Here is a 21,650-nt window from a genome sequence, read left to right as displayed (position 1 = left end):
GTTTTCTCACCTTCAATTTTTTCTGTTGACAGGTTTTCATTTTTTGGTTCGACAGTAGTTGATTCAGGTTCAATTTCATTCGCAGTAGCATTATCTTTTTCTCTGGGTTCCTCAGTTTTAGCTTGTTCCGGTAAATGTTCCAATAATTTTATCTGGTCATAAATATTATTTGGAACCAAATTTATAGTGTATTTTGGAGTTGTTATTAGAGATACCAGTGCAGAACTAACTGGTTTATCATTTTCCGGAGAGTTTATAGAATTATCCACGTTGGGTACTGGTTGAATTTCAGCGTTTATTATAAAGCTCGCGGCCGCTTGGTGATCTGCTGGGTTATCCAGAAAATCGCCTTTAATATTTTCGGATTTTTTGAGAGGCTTCTTTTCAGTTTCGTCCTTCTTATCTTTTTTGATTTCAGATGCTTTCTTCTCGGAGGCTGATTTCTTATTCGGTGATTTAAAACTATTTACTGCTTTCTCCAAATCTTTGAATAAAGGTTCAACTGGTCCCACGGTTGCTTCTTTAAAAAAGGGATTGTCCAAAGGGTTTTCACCAAAATATCTGTAAGAAATAATTTGTAGGTTATTTCTTAGATAATATTATTAGGTTGTTTCATACATTTCATGGTTTGTTAAGAGATAGTACTGTCAGATTTGTCATTTTATTTTTACAAATACGGTATTTTTACAACTTGGTAAATTTCATATACATCTATTAAATCATTCGTATATCTACAGATATTTAAAATATACATCCCAATATTATTGTGCAGTAAAAACTATCTAACACAAGAACAAATTCATTAACGATTATTAAAGTTAAATAACGATCCTTCTAATTCAAATAAAATAGTAGGGAGCTGGTTATTATGTAATTTCCAATCCACTAATCGACAAAAACAGCATATTACCGACATATCAATTTGGTTTAAGAAAAAAATACTCAACTAAGGATTAAATTCAGAGAATTGCTGATACAATATAAGGGTCACATGAAGAAGAGAAGAAGACTCCTTCTGCTGTTTTTCTAAATGCAACGAACGCTTTTGATAAGATATGAAGTGTTACACATAGTAGAATTATTAATATCTTTCGAAGGAAGCATTCAAGATGAAGCAAGTATTGGGAATTGAAAGAAATGAAAGCGGGAATATAGCAGAGTAGTGTATGAGCAGTATGAGTGTGAATATAATGCTTTACTTTTATGTAGTATTTATTTAATACTAATTTTGCTGATGATATTGTCATAATGGCTGTAGATACGGACGACGAGAAATCAGCAATAAAATTGTAAAGGTCAATAAAGAAAACTAATAATTTGATCAAGTATTGGAGAATCAGCTTGAATAAGACCTAATCTATATAGGTACGAAATGCGAACACAGTAATATATTTAAGAATTACATTAAGACTGACATAAAGAAGAAGAAGAAAGATAATAGGCTATATAAAAGTAATTCTGCCCTTTCAACATACAATAAATATGCCTGTACCTTTAACATAAAAAAACACAAGAATCACTGAACCCATCCACTCAAATATTACGCCTCTCTTACGAAAATACCTTCACAATTGTTAACCATAAGTAAACTTTAATCAAATAAATGTTCTTCTATTTTAATTGATGACATGCTCAAACAAAATCATTATTCTATCTGCGAAAAACATCTGTATGTTCAAGCAAAAACTAAGCGAACAGATTTGCGACCCCTCTTTTAATGCAAATTTTAGCTCACTAAGTGTATTTTGCATAGCCAAGACAAACGATGAAAGCCCTCTTGATTGATCAATACTGGCAATTTTCTAGCTTTATCTGTCGACGTAGTGGATGCAAATTAATAGTAGCACTCGTAACACCTTGTAATGAATATTTTTCATTCCGATGGTTAGTCAATAGTACGATAATTAAGTTCAATTTAGATACCAGACATTCATTAATTTTTCTCAAACATTCAGTTATTAAATATTTGTAAAAAAAATTATTGGTTCATCGCCAAACATCACATTCACATTCGTCTTGTTACAATGCCGTTAGCACCGTTATCTTAACATCTAATATATGATATTTATAATTTTGAATTATGCTGAACAAATTTTAAATATCAACTACCCCTGAATGAATTTAATCGATAAATTCATTAGGATTATAATGTTCACCGTTATTACTGCTATACTAGTGATTTATTGATACTTGTAAAAATTTGGTTCCACTTTATGTTTATTATCATGATTTTTTGTGCTTCTCAATATGGAGGAAGGATTTTACAGAAATTAATATAGCTCTTCCCGAACCTAATATATAGTTGCTCATAAAATATAGACCATCTCCTCTTAAACCTTGCCTAGTATATTTAACCACTAAAAGAAGATTATTTAAAGGTGTCTTTATTTGCAAAACTATTCATTGTGAAACAAATCGATGAAGAGGATGGTTATATTGAACAAAGTGCTTTGTCACTCGCCTTGCAGTTCAGATCTGGTCTTTAGTAACTACTGGCTGTTTATAGGCTTTAAAAAACTTTTACACAATCGCCACAACCATAATATTCAAATATGCTTTTCTCTATGGTTGGTATCTGCATAATTTACTAAATTCATCTTAAAATCTAATAGGAGTAATTACCTGGAGTACGTCGGGTGTAATAATGTTAGATTCGAAGTTTAAAGTTCTTGGTAAAGGAATTCTGATTTAGATGGATATAGATTATTTTGTATGTTTCTGAAAATATGAATTTGTAATGTAAATAGGAAGCAGTTTATCCAATTTTGCAAGTAAATTGAATATCAATATGTTAATTTATCTGAATATTTAATCCAGCTCAATTGTAAACTCAGTTTATGTTTTGGATTTTCAATTGAGCCAGGAAAATATGTTAACGGGACGTTGTATATATGGACAGAAAGAAATGGATTTATTTGAGTATATAACTCATATAGTTTATAAATCAAGATCGTTGATATATTAGTTGTAAGTTATCAGAAAGAAGAAAAGCTACAATTTATTATTTTGGCTAAAATAAGGCCGTTTTTATGATGTGAATAAAAACAATATGAAAATTTTGCAATTGGAACCAATTTGTTAATTTATCTGAATATTTAATCCAGCTCAATTGTAAACTCAGTTTATATTTTAGATTTTCAACTGGACCAGGAAAATATATTAACAGGTTGTATTTATGGACAGAAATGAATGGATTTATTTGAGTATATAACTCATATAGTTTATAAATCAAGGTCGTTGATATATTAGTTGTAAGCTATCAGAAAGAAGAAAAGCTACAATTTATTTTTTTGTCAAATATAAGGCCGTTTTTACGATATGAATAAAAATACTATGAAAATTTTGCAAGTAAATTGGAACCAATATGTTAATTTATATGAATATTTAGTCCGGCTCAATTATAAACTCAGTTTATATTTTAGATTTTCAACTGGACCAGGAAAATATATTAACGGGATGTTGTATTTATGGACAGAAATGAATGGATTTATATGAGTATATAATTGATATAGTTTATAAATCAAGATCGTTGATATATTAGTTGTAAGTTATTAGAAAAAAGAAAAGCTACAAATTATTATTTTGGCTAAAATAAGACCGTTTTTATGTTGTGAATAAAAACAATATGAAAATTTTGCAAGTAAATTTGAACCAATATGTTAATTTATCTGAATATTTAATCCAGCTCAATTGTAAACTCAGTTTCTATTTTATGTTTTCAACTGGACCAGGAAAATATATTAACGGGATGTTGTATTTATGGACAGAAATGAATGGATTTATTTGAGTATATAACTCATATAGTTTATAAATCAAGATCCAGAAAGAAGAAAAGCTACAAATTATTTTTTTGTCGGGACATTGTATATATGAACAGAAAGAAATGGATTTATTTGAGTATATAACTCATATAGTTTTTAAATCAAGATCGTTGATATATTCTTTGTAAGTTATCAGAAAAAGAAAAGCTACAAATTATTATTTTGGCTAAAATAAGGCCGGGAACCATTGTAAACTCAGTTTCTATTTTAGATTTTCAACTGGAACAGAAATAAATGGATTTATTTGAGTATATAACTCATATAGTTTATAAATCAAAATCGTTGATATATATTAATTGTAAGTTATTAGAAAAAAGAAAAGCCACAAATTATTATTTTGGCTAAAATAAGGCCGTTTTTATAATGTGAATAAAAACAATATGAAAATTTTGCAAGTAAATTGGAACCAATATGTTAATTTATCTGAACATTTAATACAGCTCATTTGTAAACTCAGTTTCTATTTTAGATTTTCAACTGGACCAGGAAAATATATTAACAGGTTGTTGTATTTATGGACAGAAATGAATGGATTTATATGAGTATATAATTGATATAGTTTATAAATCAAGATCGTTGATATATTAGTTGTAAGTTATTAGAAAAAAGAAAAGCTACAAATTATTATTTTGGCTAAAATAAGACCGTTTTTATGTTGTGAATAAAAACAATATGAAAATTTTGCAAGTAAATTGGAACCAATATGTTAATTTATCTGAACATTTAATACAGCTCATTTGTAAACTCAGTTTCTATTTTAGATTTTCAACTGGACCAGGAAAATATATTAACAGGTTGTTGTATTTATGGACAGAAATGAATGGATTTATATGAGTATATAATTGATATAGTTTATAAATCAAGATCGTTGATATATTAGTTGTAAGTTATTAGAAAAAAGAAAAGCTACAAATTATTATTTTGGCTAAAATAAGGCCGTTTTTATGTTGTGAATAAAAACAATATGAAAATTTTGCAAGTAAATTGGAACCAATATGTTAATTTATCTGAATATTTAATCCAGCTCAATTGTAAACTCAGTTTCTATTTTATGTTTTCAACTGGACCAGGAAAATATATTAACAGGTTGTTGTATTTATGGACAGAAATGAATGGATTTATTTGAGTATATAACTCATATAGTTTATAAATCAAGATCCTTGATATATTCTTTGTAAGCTATCAGAAAAAAGAAAAGCTACAAATTATTATTTTGGCTAAAATAAGGCCGTTTTTATGATGTGAATAAAAACAATATGAAAATTTTGCAAGTAAATTGGAACCAATTTGTTAATTTATCTGAATATTTAATACAGCTCATTTGTAAACTCAGTTTCTATTTTAGATTTTCAACTGGACCAGGAAAATATATTAACAGGTTGTTGTATTTATGGACAGAAATAAATGGATTTATTTGAGTATATAAGTCATATAGTTTATAAATCAAAATCGTTGATATATATTAATTGTAAGTTATTAGAAAAAAGAAAAGCCACAAATTATTATTTTGGCTAAAATAAGGCCGTTTTTATAATGTGAATAAAAACAATATGAAAATTTTGCAAGTAAATTGGAACCAATATGTTAATTTATCTGAACATTTAATACAGCTCATTTGTAAACTCAGTTTCTATTTTAGATTTTCAACTGGACCAGGAAAATATATTAACAGGTTGTTGTATTTATGGACAGAAATAAATGGATTTATTTGAGTATATAACTCATATAGTTTATAAATCAAAATCGTTGATATATATTAATTGTAAGTTATTAGAAAAAAGAAAAGCCACAAATTATTATTTTGGCTAAAATAAAGCCGTTTTTATAATGTGAATAAAAACAATATGAAAATTTTGCAAGTAAATTGGAACCAATATGTTAATTTATCTGAACATTTAATACAGCTCATTTGTAAACTCAGTTTCTATTTTAGATTTTCAACTGGACCAGGAAAATATATTAACAGATTGTTGTATTTATGGACAGAAATAAATGGATTTATTTGAGTATATAACTCATATAGTTTATAAATCAAAATCGTTGATATATATTAATTGTAAGTTATTAGAAAAAAGAAAAGCCACAAATTATTATTTTGGCTAAAATAAGGCCGTTTTTATAATGTGAATAAAAACAATATGAAAATTTTGCAAGTAAATTGGTATCAATATGTTAATTTATCTGAACATTTAATACAGCTCATTTGTAAACTCAGTTTCTATTTTAGATTTTCAACTGGACCAGGAAAATATATTAACAGGTTGTTGTATTTATGGACAGAAATGAATGGATTTATATGAGTATATAATTGATATAGTTTATAAATCAAGATCGTTGATATATTAGTTGTAAGTTATTAGAAAAAAGAAAAGCTACAAATTATTATTTTGGCTAAAATAAGACCGTTTTTATGTTGTGAATAAAAACAATATGAAAATTTTGCAAGTAAATTGGAACCAATATGTTAATTTATCTGAACATTTAATACAGCTCATTTGTAAACTCAGTTTCTATTTTAGATTTTCAACTGGACCAGGAAAATATATTAACAGGTTGTTGTATTTATGGACAGAAATGAATGGATTTATATGAGTATATAATTGATATAGTTTATAAATCAAGATCGTTGATATATTAGTTGTAAGTTATTAGAAAAAAGAAAAGCTACAAATTATTATTTTGGCTAAAATAAGACCGTTTTTATGTTGTGAATAAAAACAATATGAAAATTTTGCAAGTAAATTGGAACCAATATGTTAATTTATCTGAATATTTAATCCAGCTCAATTGTAAACTCAGTTTCTATTTTAGGTTTTCAACTGGACCAGGAAAATATATTAACAGGTTGTTGTATTTATGGACAGAAATGAATGGATTTATTTGAGTATATAACTCATATAGTTTATAAATCAAGATCGTTGATATATTCTTTGTAAGCTATCAGAAAAAGAAAAGCTACAAATTATTATTTTGGCTAAAATAAGGCCGTTTTTATGATGTGAATAAAAACAATATGAAAATTTTGCAAGTAAATTGGAACCAATTTGTTAATTTATCTGAATATTTAATACAGCTCATTTGTAAACTCAGTTTCTATTTTAGATTTTCAACTGGACCAGGAAAATATATTAACAGGTTGTTGTATTTATGGACAGAAATAAATGGATTTATTTGAGTATATAAGTCATATAGTTTATAAATCAAAATCGTTGATATATATTAATTGTAAGTTATTAGAAAAAAGAAAAGCCACAAATTATTATTTTGGCTAAAATAAGGCCGTTTTTATAATGTGAATAAAAACAATATGAAAATTTTGCAAGTAAATTGGAACCAATATGTTAATTTATCTGAACATTTAATACAGCTCATTTGTAAACTCAGTTTCTATTTTAGATTTTCAACTGGACCAGGAAAATATATTAACAGGTTGTTGTATTTATGGACAGAAATGAATGGATTTATATGAGTATATAATTGATATAGTTTATAAATCAAGATCGTTGATATATTAGTTGTAAGTTATTAGAAAAAAGAAAAGCTACAAATTATTATTTTGGCTAAAATAAGGCCGTTTTTATGATGTGAATAAAAACAATATGAAAATTTTGCAAGTAAATTGGAACCAATATGTTAATTTATCTGAACATTTAATACAGCTCATTTGTAAACTCAGTTTCTATTTTAGATTTTCAACTGGACCAGGAAAATATATTAACAGGTTGTTGTATTTATGGACAGAAATGAATGGATTTATATGAGTATATAATTGATATAGTTTATAAATCAAGATCGTTGATATATTAGTTGTAAGTTATTAGAAAAAAGAAAAGCTACAAATTATTATTTTGGCTAAAATAAGACCGTTTTTATGTTGTGAATAAAAACAATATGAAAATTTTGCAAGTAAATTGGAACCAATATGTTAATTTATCTGAACATTTAATACAGCTCATTTGTAAACTCAGTTTCTATTTTAGATTTTCAACTGGACCAGGAAAATATATTAACAGGTTGTTGTATTTATGGACAGAAATGAATGGATTTATATGAGTATATAATTGATATAGTTTATAAATCAAGATCGTTGATATATTAGTTGTAAGTTATTAGAAAAAAGAAAAGCTACAAATTATTATTTTGGCTAAAATAAGACCGTTTTTATGTTGTGAATAAAAACAATATGAAAATTTTGCAAGTAAATTGGAACCAATATGTTAATTTATCTGAACATTTAATACAGCTCATTTGTAAACTCAGTTTCTATTTTAGATTTTCAACTGGACCAGGAAAATATATTAACAGGTTGTTGTATTTATGGACAGAAATGAATGGATTTATATGAGTATATAATTGATATAGTTTATAAATCAAGATCGTTGATATATTAGTTGTAAGTTATTAGAAAAAAGAAAAGCTACAAATTATTATTTTGGCTAAAATAAGACCGTTTTTATGTTGTGAATAAAAACAATATGAAAATTTTGCAAGTAAATTGGAACCAATATGTTAATTTATCTGAACATTTAATACAGCTCATTTGTAAACTCAGTTTCTATTTTAGATTTTCAACTGGACCAGGAAAATATATTAACAGGTTGTTGTATTTATGGACAGAAATGAATGGATTTATATGAGTATATAATTGATATAGTTTATAAATCAAGATCGTTGATATATTAGTTGTAAGTTATTAGAAAAAAGAAAAGCTACAAATTATTATTTTGGCTAAAATAAGACCGTTTTTATGTTGTGAATAAAAACAATATGAAAATTTTGCAAGTAAATTGGAACCAATATGTTAATTTATCTGAACATTTAATACAGCTCATTTGTAAACTCAGTTTCTATTTTAGATTTTCAACTGGACCAGGAAAATATATTAACAGGTTGTTGTATTTATGGACAGAAATGAATGGATTTATATGAGTATATAATTGATATAGTTTATAAATCAAGATCGTTGATATATTAGTTGTAAGTTATTAGAAAAAAGAAAAGCTACAAATTATTATTTTGGCTAAAATAAGACCGTTTTTATGTTGTGAATAAAAACAATATGAAAATTTTGCAAGTAAATTGGAACCAATATGTTAATTTATCTGAACATTTAATACAGCTCATTTGTAAACTCAGTTTCTATTTTAGATTTTCAACTGGACCAGGAAAATATATTAACAGGTTGTTGTATTTATGGACAGAAATGAATGGATTTATATGAGTATATAATTGATATAGTTTATAAATCAAGATCGTTGATATATTAGTTGTAAGTTATTAGAAAAAAGAAAAGCCACAAATTATTATTTTGGCTAAAATAAGACCGTTTTTATGTTGTGAATAAAAACAATATGAAAATTTTGCAAGTAAATTGGAACCAATATGTTAATTTATCTGAACATTTAATACAGCTCATTTGTAAACTCAGTTTCTATTTTAGATTTTCAACTGGACCAAGAAAATATATTAACGGGATGTTGTATTTATGGACAGAAATGAATGGATTTATATGAGTATATAATTGATATAGTTTATAAATCAAGATCGTTGATATATTAGTTGTAAGTTATTAGAAAAAAGAAAAGCTACAAATTATTATTTTGGCTAAAATAAGACCGTTTTTATGTTGTGAATAAAAACAATATGAAAATTTTGCAAGTAAATTGGAACCAATATGTTAATTTATCTGAACATTTAATACAGCTCATTTGTAAACTCAGTTTCTATTTTAGATTTTCAACTGGACCAGGAAAATATATTAACAGGTTGTTGTATTTATGGACAGAAATGAATGGATTTATATGAGTATATAATTGATATAGTTTATAAATCAAGATCGTTGATATATTAGTTGTAAGTTATTAGAAAAAAGAAAAGCTACAAATTATTATTTTGGCTAAAATAAGACCGTTTTTATGTTGTGAATAAAAACAATATGAAAATTTTGCAAGTAAATTGGAACCAATATGTTAATTTATCTGAACATTTAATACAGCTCATTTGTAAACTCAGTTTCTATTTTAGATTTTCAACTGGACCAGGAAAGTATATTAACAGGTTGTTGTATTTATGGACAGAAATGAATGGATTTATATGAGTATATAATTGATATAGTTTATAAATCAAGATCGTTGATATATTAGTTATAAGTTATTAGAAAAAAGAAAAGCTACAAATTATTATTTTGGCTAAAATAAGACCGTTTTTATGTTGTGAATAAAAACAATATGAAAATTTTGCAAGTAAATTGGAACCAATATGTTAATTTATCTGAACATTTAATACAGCTCATTTGTAAACTCAGTTTCTATTTTAGATTTTCAACTGGACCAGGAAAATATATTAACAGGTTGTTGTATTTATGGACAGAAATGAATGGATTTATATGAGTATATAATTGATATAGTTTATAAATCAAGATCGTTGATATATTAGTTGTAAGTTATTAGAAAAAAGAAAAGCTACAAATTATTATTTTGGCTAAAATAAGACCGTTTTTATGTTGTGAATAAAAACAATATGAAAATTTTGCAAGTAAATTGGAACCAATATGTTAATTTATCTGAACATTTAATACAGCTCATTTGTAAACTCAGTTTCTATTTTAGATTTTCAACTGGACCAGGAAAATATATTAACAGGTTGTTGTATTTATGGACAGAAATGAATGGATTTATATGAGTATATAATTGATATAGTTTATAAATCAAGATCGTTGATATATTAGTTGTAAGTTATTAGAAAAAAGAAAAGCTACAAATTATTATTTTGGCTAAAATAAGACCGTTTTTATGTTGTGAATAAAAACAATATGAAAATTTTGCAAGTAAATTGGAACCAATATGTTAATTTATCTGAACATTTAATACAGCTCATTTGTAAACTCAGTTTCTATTTTAGATTTTCAACTGGACCAGGAAAATATATTAACAGGTTGTTGTATTTATGGACAGAAATGAATGGATTTATTTAAGTATATAACTCATATAGTTTATAAATTGATATATTAGTTGTAAGTTATCAGAAAAAAGAAAAGCTACAAATTATTATTTTGGCAAATATAAGGCCGTTTTTATGATGTGAATAAGAACAGTATGAAAATTTTGCAAGTAAATTGGAACCAATATGTTAATTTATCTGAATATTTAATCCAGCTCTATTGTAAACTCAGTTTCTATTTTAGGTTTTCAACTGGACCAGAAAAATATATTAACAGGTTGTTGTATTTATGGACAGAAATAAATGGATTTATTTGAGTATATAACTCATATAGTTTATAAATTGATATATTAGTTGTAAGTTATCAGAAAAAAGAAAAGCTACAAATTATTATTTTGGCAAATATAAGGCCGTTTTTATGATGTGAATAAGAACAGTATGAAAATTTTGCAAGTAAATTGGAACCAATATGTTAATTTATCTGAATATTTAATCCAGCTCTATTGTAAACTCAGTTTCTATTTTAGGTTTTCAACTGGACCAGGAAAATATATTAACAGGTTGTTGTATTTATGGACAGAAATAAATGGATTTATTTGAGTATATAACTCATATAGTTTATAAATTGATATATTAGTTGTAAGTTATCAGAAAAAAGAAAAGCTACAAATTATTATTTTGGCAAATATAAGGCCGTTTTTATGATGTGAATAAGAACAGTATGAAAATTTTGCAAGTAAATTGGAACCAATATGTTAATTTATCTGAATATTTAATCCAGCTCTATTGTAAACTCAGTTTCTATTTTAGGTTTTCAACTGGACCAGGAATATATATTAACAGGTTGTTGTATTTATGGACCGAAATAAATGGATTTATTTGAGTATATAACTCATATAGTTTATAAATTGATATATTAATTGTAAGTTATCAGAAAAAAGAAAAGCTACAAATTATTATTTTGGCAAATATAAGGCCGTTTTTATGATGTGAATAAGAACAGTATGAAAATTTTGCAAGTAAATTGGAACCAATATGTTAATTTATCTGAATATTTAATCCAGCTCTATTGTAAACTCAGTTTCTATTTTAGGTTTTCAACTGGACCAGGAAAATATATTAACAGGTTGTATTTATGGACAGAAATAAATGGATTTATTTGAGTATATAACTCATATAGTTTATAAATTGATATATTAGTTGTAAGTTATCAGAAAAAAGAAAAGCTACAAATTATTATTTTGGCAAATATAAGGCCGTTTTTATGATGTGAATAAGAACATTATGAAAATTTTGCAAGTAAATTGGAACCAATATGTTAATTTATCTGAATATTTAATCCAGCTCTATTGTAAACTCAGTTTCTATTTTAGGTTTTCAACTGGACCAGGAAAATATAATAACAGGTTGTTGTATTTATGGACAGAAATGAATGGATTTATTTAAGTATATAACTCATATAGTTTATAAATTGATATATTAGTTGTAAGTTATCAGAAAAAAGAAAAGCTACAAATTATTATTTTGGCAAATATAAGGCCGTTTTTATGATGTGAATAAGAACAGTATGAAAATTTTGCAAGTAAATTGGAACCAATATGTTAATTTATCTGAATATTTAATCCAGCTCTATTGTAAACTCAGTTTCTATTTTAGGTTTTCAACTGGACCAGGAAAATATATTAACAGGTTGTTGTATTTATGGACAGAAATAAATGGATTTATTTGAGTATATAACTCATATAGTTTATAAATTGATATATTAGTTGTAAGTTATCAGAAAAAAGAAAAGCTACAAATTATTATTTTGGCAAATATAAGGCCGTTTTTATGATGTGAATAAGAACAGTATGAAAATTTTGCAAGTAAATTGGAACCAATATGTTAATTTATCTGAATATTTAATCCAGCTCTATTGTAAACTCAGTTTCTATTTTAGGTTTTCAACTGGACCAGGAAAATATATTAACAGGTTGTTGTATTTATGGACAGAAATAAATGGATTTATTTGAGTATATAACTCATATAGTTTATAAATTGATATATTAGTTGTAAGTTATCAGAAAAAAGAAAAGCTACAAATTATTATTTTGGCAAATATAAGGCCGTTTTTATGATGTGAATAAGAACAGTATGAAAATTTTGCAAGTAAATTGGAACCAATATGTTAATTTATCTGAATATTTAATCCAGCTCTATTGTAAACTCAGTTTCTATTTTAGGTTTTCAACTGGACCAGGAAAATATATTAACAGGTTGTTGTATTTATGGACAGAAATAAATGGATTTATTTAAGTATATAACTCATATAGTTTATAAATTGATATATTAATTGTAAGTTATTAGAAAAAAGAAAAGCCACAAATTATTATTTTGGCTAAAATAAGGCCGTTTTTATAATGTGAATAAAAACAATATGAAAATTTTGCAAGTAAATTGGAACCAATATGTTAATTTATCTGAACATTTAATACAGCTCATTTGTAAACTCAGTTTCTATTTTAGATTTTCAACTGGACCAGGAAAATATATTAACAGGTTGTTGTATTTATGGACAGAAATGAATGGATTTATTTAAGTATATAACTCATATAGTTTATAAATTGATATATTAATTGTAAGTTATTAGAAAAAAGAAAAGCCACAAATTATTATTTTGGCAAATATAAGGCCGTTTTTATGATGTGAATAAGAACAATATGAAAATTTTGCAAGTAAATTGGAACCAATATGTTAATTTATCTGAATATTTAATCCAGCTCTATTGTAAACTCAGTTTCTATTTTAGGTTTTCAACTGGACCAGGAAAATATATTAACAGGTTGTTGTATTTATGGACAGAAATGAATGGATTTATATGAGTATATAATTGATATAGTTTATAAATCAAGATCGTTGATATATTAGTTGTAAGTTATTAGAAAAAAAAAAGCTACAAATTATTATTTTGGCTAAAATAAGACCGTTTTTATGTTGTGAATAAAAACAATATGAAAATTTTGCAAGTAAATTGGAACCAATATGTTAATTTATCTGAACATTTAATACAGCTCATTTGTAAACTCAGTTTCTATTTTAGATTTTCAACTGGACCAGGAAAATATATTAACAGGTTGTTGTATTTATGGACAGAAATGAATGGATTTATTTAAGTATATAACTCATATAGTTTATAAATTGATATATTAGTTGTAAGTTATCAGAAAAAAGAAAAGCTACAAATTATTATTTTGGCAAATATAAGGCCGTTTTTATGATGTGAATAAGAACAGTATGAAAATTTTGCAAGTAAATTGGAACCAATATGTTAATTTATCTGAATATTTAATCCAGCTCATTTGTAAACTCAGTTTCTATTTTAGATTTTCAACTGGACCAGGAAAATATATTAACAGGTTGTTGTATTTATGGACAGAAATAAATGGATTTATTTAAGTATATAACTCATATAGTTTATAAATTGATATATTAATTGTAAGTTATTAGAAAAAAGAAAAGCCACAAATTATTATTTTGGCTAAAATAAGGCCGTTTTTATAATGTGAATAAAAACAATATGAAAATTTTGCAAGTAAATTGGAACCAATATGTTAATTTATCTGAACATTTAATACAGCTCATTTGTAAACTCAGTTTCTATTTTAGATTTTCAACTGGACCAGGAAAATATATTAACAGGTTGTTGTATTTATGGACAGAAATAAATGGATTTATTTGAGTATATAACTCATATAGTTTATAAATTGATATATTAATTGTAAGTTATTAGAAAAAAGAAAAGCCACAAATTATTATTTTGGCTAAAATAAGGCCGTTTTTATAATGTGAATAAAAACAATATGAAAATTTTGCAAGTAAATTGGAACCAATATGTTAATTTATCTGAACATTTAATACAGCTCATTTGTAAACTCAGTTTCTATTTTAGATTTTCAACTGGACCAGGAAAATATATTAACAGGTTGTTGTATTTATGGACAGAAATGAATGGATTTATTTAAGTATATAACTCATATAGTTTATAAATTGATATATTAGTTGTAAGTTATCAGAAAAAAGAAAAGCTACAAATTATTATTTTGGCAAATATAAGGCCGTTTTTATGATGTGAATAAGAACAGTATGAAAATTTTGCAAGTAAATTGGAACCAATATGTTAATTTATCTGAATATTTAATCCAGCTCTATTGTAAACTCAGTTTCTATTTTAGGTTTTCAACTGGACCAGGAAAATATATTAACAGGTTGTTGTATTTATGGACAGAAATAAATGGATTTATTTGAGTATATAACTCATATAGTTTATAAATTGATATATTAGTTGTAAGTTATCAGAAAAAAGAAAAGCTACAAATTATTATTTTGGCAAATATAAGGCCGTTTTTATGATGTGAATAAGAACAGTATGAAAATTTTGCAAGTAAATTGGAACCAATATGTTAATTTATCTGAATATTTATTCCAGCTCTATTGTAAACTCAGTTTCTATTTTAGGTTTTCAACTGGACCAGGAAAATATATTAACAGGTTGTTGTATTTATGGACAGAAATAAATGGATTTATTTGAGTATATAACTCATATAGTTTATAAATTGATATATTAGTTGTAAGTTATCAGAAAAAAGAAAAGCTACAAATTATTATTTTGGCAAATATAAGGCCGTTTTTATGATGTGAATAAAAACAATATGAAAATTTTGCAAGTAAATTTGAACCAATATGTTAATTTATCTGAATATTTAATCGAGCTCAATTGTAAACTCAGTTTCTATTTTAGATATTCAACTGGACCAGGAAAATATATTAACAGGTTGTTGTATTTATGGACAGAAATAAATGGATTTATTTGAGTATATAACTCATATAGTTTATAAATTGATATATTAGTTGTAAGTTATCAGAAAGAAGAAAAGCTACAAATTATTTTTTTGTCAAATATAAGGCCGTTTTTATGATGTGAATAAGAACAGTATGAAAATTTTGCAAGTAAATTGGAACCAATTTGTTAATTTATCTGAATATTTAATCCAGCTCAATTGTAAACTCAGTTTATATTTTAGATTTTCAACTAGACCAGGAAAATATATTAACATGATGTTGTATTTATGGACAGAAATAAATGGATGTATTTGAGTATATAACTGATATTGTTTATAAATCAAGATCGTTGATATATTAGTTGTAAGTTATCAGAAAGAAGAAAAGCAACAAATTATTTTTTTGTTACAAATAAGGCCGTTTTAATGATGTGAATAAAAACAATATGAAGAATAATTTTTATAAAAAGCCTATTATAAAATAATGAAATTTTAACTACGAATTGTATCTTAACGAAGTGATATTATATCAATGCTAGGAATTAATCATCAACGACACTCTGAGAAAGTTACTGTGACTATGAGGTTGCTGAGGAACTTGAATATATTCTTTCACCCGCAACATTAACGTTAAAACTAACGTTCATTGATGCAATAAATAAATATTTATCTTTCCTAAGGTCCCAATTCAACTGAACTATCTGAAATTAACGCTCCATTATACCAAATATCGTTGTGCCAAAAATTTTGCTGAAACAATTTTGGACATACACGTATTACGATATGATGTAGATATTGTGCTTCAGCAATTCTATATAATGATTTAAAATAAAAAAATCCATGCACTTTGTAACATTGTTGCCTCATTCATCATAATATTGGGTAATATAAGATATTTAAAATATACTTTTAATTTAGGAGAAATTAGGAACATTGACAAATCGATAGCGCCAAAACTTAATAGTATTGTTATATATAAACTATAAAATATTACCGTGCTTTCAAACAATCAATTTTGTCTCCCAATTCAATCCTAGGACCTTTGGGCGTTACAGCTTCATCACCATCAACACGTTCGTCAACTTGACTACTTTCCCCATTAGCATCATCTTCTTCATCATCTTCCTCGTCATAGTCATCTGATTCTTTAGCATTTTTTATATGATCTGGGACTGGATCGATGTTCTGTATAATTTCAGGACAAGCATGTTTATCGGCCGCTTTATAGAATGACAGTTCACCGGCTTTTTTGACGGGGACATTATTTGGATTTTCGGCATAACGTAAGGGAGAATCCTTATTTACATCTGAAATAGAAATCAAACATCGTAGGCATAGACTATAATATATAATAGAATAAATATATTAACTAAATAATACAAAAATAATACGAATTATGAGTTTTTCGAAACTGTACTTGAAGAATATCAAAGAAAATTATTTGAAATCATATCATTGTAAACAATCATAAACATGTGTTTGGAACCATTGGAGTAAGAGATCTGTCCTGTTATCTTAACGACTGTGGCTACAAAACTGTTTTATTTACAATGTGGCATAACCGAAAAAATAATTGTACAAGTTCGGGTCAACATTTGTAAACCATAACAGTGCCTGAATAGAACTCGAGATGATTAATTCAAGAGGAGAAAATTTCGTCAACAAGATGAGTATCAGTAGATTAGGTTAAGCTGTAGGAAATTTCGCTTCTTAATGATGGTACTTGTATTGAGAAATCTGATAATAACCTGTGTAAAGACATATCAATTTTTCTATGCAATTTTCTTCAAGTGTAAGTGTGACTAAGATAAGACTCCATTGTATCGAAGTGTTCCAAACTCAATATCCTCTCATAAAGAGATTTGCTAAAATTAAGAAACATCCAAAGGCACAAATAGTATATTGAAAATATACTTTAATGTTTAATATTTAAATATATCTCATTCCTTTCAGATCCAAGGTGATACTAATAGAAATTATAGGTGATATATTCCCATCATTTTTCCTTTTAAGCATCAAGAAAATCATAACCAGAAGGTAATATTTCTGGTGGATGCGCTAGATGCGGTAGTACTTCCTAAGCCACCACAGTGTAATCCTCTTGCACTTTTCGTCTGGTGCTCACATTAGTGTTGTGCATCAACACGTCATTCAATTCCTTCATTTGACATCGATACACACCTGCTGTAACCGTTTAATTTGATCTTACTAGCTTATAATACACAAAACCTTGCTAATCTGACCATATGCACAGCAGGTTGCATAACCATGCATTTTTTACTTCGGCATCAATGTCAATCGGTGTAGTGGACCAACCCATGATTTTTTAAGGTTGTTGTCGTAGTAAATCCACTTTTCATCGTCAATTACAATATACCGTAAAAATGCAAGTGCCCATAGATTGTTGATTCATCAAAATATAAACTTTATGAAAGTTTTTTGATAGCTTTGCAATTTTCTGTCTTCATATCTTCTAGGCCATCCAGGCTATTCTTCGTCGTAAATCAACAAGTTTTAAATCATTGAATCCAAAAGAGGTAATTTACAACAAACAATTTACATTTACAACATGGCTTTTGTAGCAGTTTTCTGTATACGCTGAACAGTTTAGTATAATCGAAATTTATATTATGCAGACACATGTCAAAAATCAACTGTCAACTAGACAACCTGAGGAATTAAAAATGGCCGACGGAATGCTACGATTAAAAATAGAAAGATGTCAAAATTGGGGAGTTCTAAGTCCTTTCGCTAAATAAACTCTTAATAAGGAATACTATTTGAAATGTATGTTCTATTTGTAAATTTACGTCTGAACTATGGATCAGTATCTCAACAGCAGGATTTTCCATGCTTCTTCATAACCAATTTACCTCACATTAAACTGCAACTTCAATTTTCTATCCGATTTATAATATTCTTAATTTCAAAGAACCGCTTCGAGCACATCATCTTGGGTTGCTTAGAGATATAGCGATTGTATCAAAGAAGGCTTTAAAGGATATTCTATAATATAAATGAGCTCTTTCGAGGACTTTTAAAAGTTTAGTTTTACTACTTTTCATCACTCTAATTTACACATAAAGTTATTAAATTCCTCATGACCAGTAGAGACAATAATTTTATCTGGTCATTATTCTCATTATCCTGAGAAAAACTCAAAAAAAAATTAAATTAACGTAAAATAAGAATTTTTAAGATACGAGGGTATGGCGAAAGGTTCTCGGTCTAATATGGCGATGACGTTCCAAACAGCAATTTTTATTTGTCATTATTTCGTATAAACAATTTTAATTTGTCCTTCCAAGTAGCTTGTTGGTAGGTGGGAATTCTTATGTTTTTGGATAAAAGGAATAAATCCTGATGAATTGAATATCGTGCCGTTATAAAATTCTTCCTTTTACTAAAAAGCGAATATTAATCATTCCGTGTTAACCGTTAAAGATGGTAAAACATGGACGTTCTTCATATAGGAAACCACTGAAAAGGATCAGGTGCATGATATCGTTTTGGATGATAGGCAACTAAAGATCAGTGTAATAGCTGAGGCTGTGCTGATATCAGAACAAAGATTATGAAATGTATTTTACAAAGAAATAACATGAGTGTGTTTTCTTAAACTTTTTCAGTCTTTCAAAAAACCTTTCACCAGGACAACACACCTGCCCATAAAGGTATATTGACAATGAGAAAAAAAATTGATCTTATTTGAGGTTCAATTCACCATCCGCTCTATTCGCCTGATTTATGATCCTCAGACTTCCGATTGTCTTCAAAGTGACAAAAATATTGTTTGCTGTCAGATGGATATTTTCGCAACCTTCCAGAGTGACTTCCGGGAAAGAATACTGACGTTGGAGAAACCAAATATGTTGAAATCACGCGAGATTATGTGAGAAAAATTAATTATTTTTTATTGAAAATTGCTGTCATTCACGTTCTTGCCATTCAAACAGACTTTTTAGCTTACCTTTGCTTTTATAATACGGAAATTTTTGCGTATCAACAACTTCCTTTCTTGGACCTTCAAATGTATGGTTGATCCTATCAATAAACTCCGTATCAATATCGACATCTTCAAACCAAGGTTCAGAAGCCCTTTTTCTTCGTTCCTTAGGAGCATTTTCGTCAGCAGCAGCGGCTTTTTCGTTGCTATTAAATTGTTTTAAAGTCATTTCGTTTATTTGTTCAATTACGTGCGATTCGGCTTGATCATCATCTTTATTAGAAACCTCAGCCGGAACCTTGGGATAAATCCGAACATATTTATGAGCCTTGGTGCTGTTGTTGGGTTGCATAATGACTTGAACTTGACTTTCAATCTCAAGTTGAACATCGCCATTATCTTTGTCCTTTATATGAGCGGTTTTGATTTCCGGGCCTGTGATGTAATTGTTGAATTTGTTCGCGCCGAATTTATTATTGTTTTTCGTGTAATCGTTGTCTGATGGCGAGGTGTCGTCCGATTTTGGCTTCGGACTTTCGGTTACGATGACCTTGACTGACTGTCCTTCGTGATTATCAACGGGTTTTTCAATAAATTTCTTTTTCTTTTTACTGTCCACCTTCTCTTTCTCGAATTTCGCTTTTCCTTCATCTTGTTCTGCCTTCTTTTCATGACCGGCATGGTCATAGGCACTGTCCTCGTATCTGAAAACCATATTTTATAAATATATTGGGATATGAGGTATTACGTGTGTTATTAGACTTACCCTTCTTCGGAATAAAGCGTGTGTACTTTAGAGTCCTTAATAACCTCTTTCAATCGAGGACCTTCTACAGGATCTTGTGGTAAATGCTTTTCGTCTTCACTATTCCTTACTTGTGTATACAAACGTTCAGGCACAAATTCTTCAGCTTCTTCCTCTGATGGTTGCTGCTGAACGGGCTGTGCTCTGTAACGCTGTGAGCGAGAAGCTTGAACAACATTATTGTCAACAGGTCTGTGTGATGGCCTCTGGATATACGGCTGTTGAATATAAGGTTGCTGAATATACGGAATAGGTTGACGGTTTTGAAGTTGTTGAAACTCTTGGAATGGATCGTATATGACGAGTGGTACTACTGAATTTGGTTGTTTAATCTGAGCTAAAATTATTTGTAATAATTAATAACACGTCTTATATAATGGTGTCGCTTATTTATTTACCTTGTGCAAGAATTGGGGTGTTCTTTGGTACACGATTGAAATTTTGCTCGATGTTTTCCTTTTGTTTATCGAAATATTGTTCCAAATTCGAGAAAACCTCATATCCATCCGGTTTCGTTTGATACTCAACCTGTGGTTGAATGAATCTAGAATAGAAAATTTATATTTTCAAGTTATATGAGCAAGTATTTTATGACAATGCTCTATTGCCATAAAATGTATTTCAAAAGAAGAATACTCATACTCATGAACCTACAATTTGTGTTTTAACTGGATTCTTTATTCAAAACAATTTAATTATTATATCAATATATATAAAAATCAGTTTTCGTATGTATGTTTGTAACTGCCAATTTCAGAAAGTAGTCAGTGAATTCACTGAAAATATTCATAAAATATTGAATCTTAACAGAAAAATATTTAGCATATATTACATAGTTCAGCAAACAAAAATATTTCAAATAGTTATAATTGTAACAATTATCATGTTAACTATGGTAATGGAAGAAGTTGTTTTTGTAATATATATATATATATATATATATATATATATATATATATATATATATATATATATATATATATATATTTATTTATAAAATTTAATAGGTACATAATAGTATACATATAGGTTGAGTATATTTGTAATCCCAATATTTAAACATATGCTGTATTGGCCTGAACGGAATTCTAACTGGCTCGTGCAATTTTAATTGAATGGAAATAATTTATAATACTAAAAGAATTAGGATTGAATTCCCCTACTCAGTATCCATGAAATCTAAGTATTAATGAATCCTTCAAAATTAGCGTTAATTCGAATGCATGTATGTTATTTTCCATTGATATTTTATATATTACTATATTCACTTAATTGCATAATAATAATGCATTTATTAAAATCAAATTATCTATTTTTTTAAA

At 27.2% G+C, this 21,650-nt stretch overlaps 2 protein-coding genes across 4 annotated transcripts in view; both read right to left on the bottom strand.

The window, feature by feature from the left end:
* LOC143195091 (synaptotagmin-15) overlaps positions 1 to 21,650 on the bottom strand; it is a 345,027-nt gene that overhangs the window by 202,050 nt on the left and 121,327 nt on the right. The window lies entirely within an intron of this gene.
* Positions 1 to 21,650, bottom strand: part of LOC143195049 (uncharacterized) — an 87,160-nt gene that overhangs the window by 25,968 nt on the left and 39,542 nt on the right. For both annotated transcript variants that reach the window (XM_076401904.1, XM_076401912.1), the window contains exons 5-9: positions 20,727 to 20,872; positions 20,290 to 20,665; positions 19,548 to 20,227; positions 16,572 to 16,884; positions 11 to 561 (exon numbers count right to left, since the gene is read on the bottom strand). In XM_076401904.1, the coding sequence (XP_076258019.1) occupies positions 11 to 561; positions 16,572 to 16,884; positions 19,548 to 20,227; positions 20,290 to 20,665; positions 20,727 to 20,872 (2,066 nt within the window). The remainder of the gene's footprint in view (positions 1 to 10; positions 562 to 16,571; positions 16,885 to 19,547; positions 20,228 to 20,289; positions 20,666 to 20,726; positions 20,873 to 21,650) is intronic.

The sequence above is a fragment of the Rhynchophorus ferrugineus genome, unplaced genomic scaffold (assembly GCF_030347505.1).
Source record: "Rhynchophorus ferrugineus isolate W39M unplaced genomic scaffold, kcgeb_rfMv2 rfM1, whole genome shotgun sequence".
In the NCBI taxonomy this organism is placed as follows: domain Eukaryota; kingdom Metazoa; phylum Arthropoda; class Insecta; order Coleoptera; family Curculionidae; genus Rhynchophorus; species Rhynchophorus ferrugineus.
This window is presented reverse-complemented; position numbering and strand designations above follow the sequence as displayed.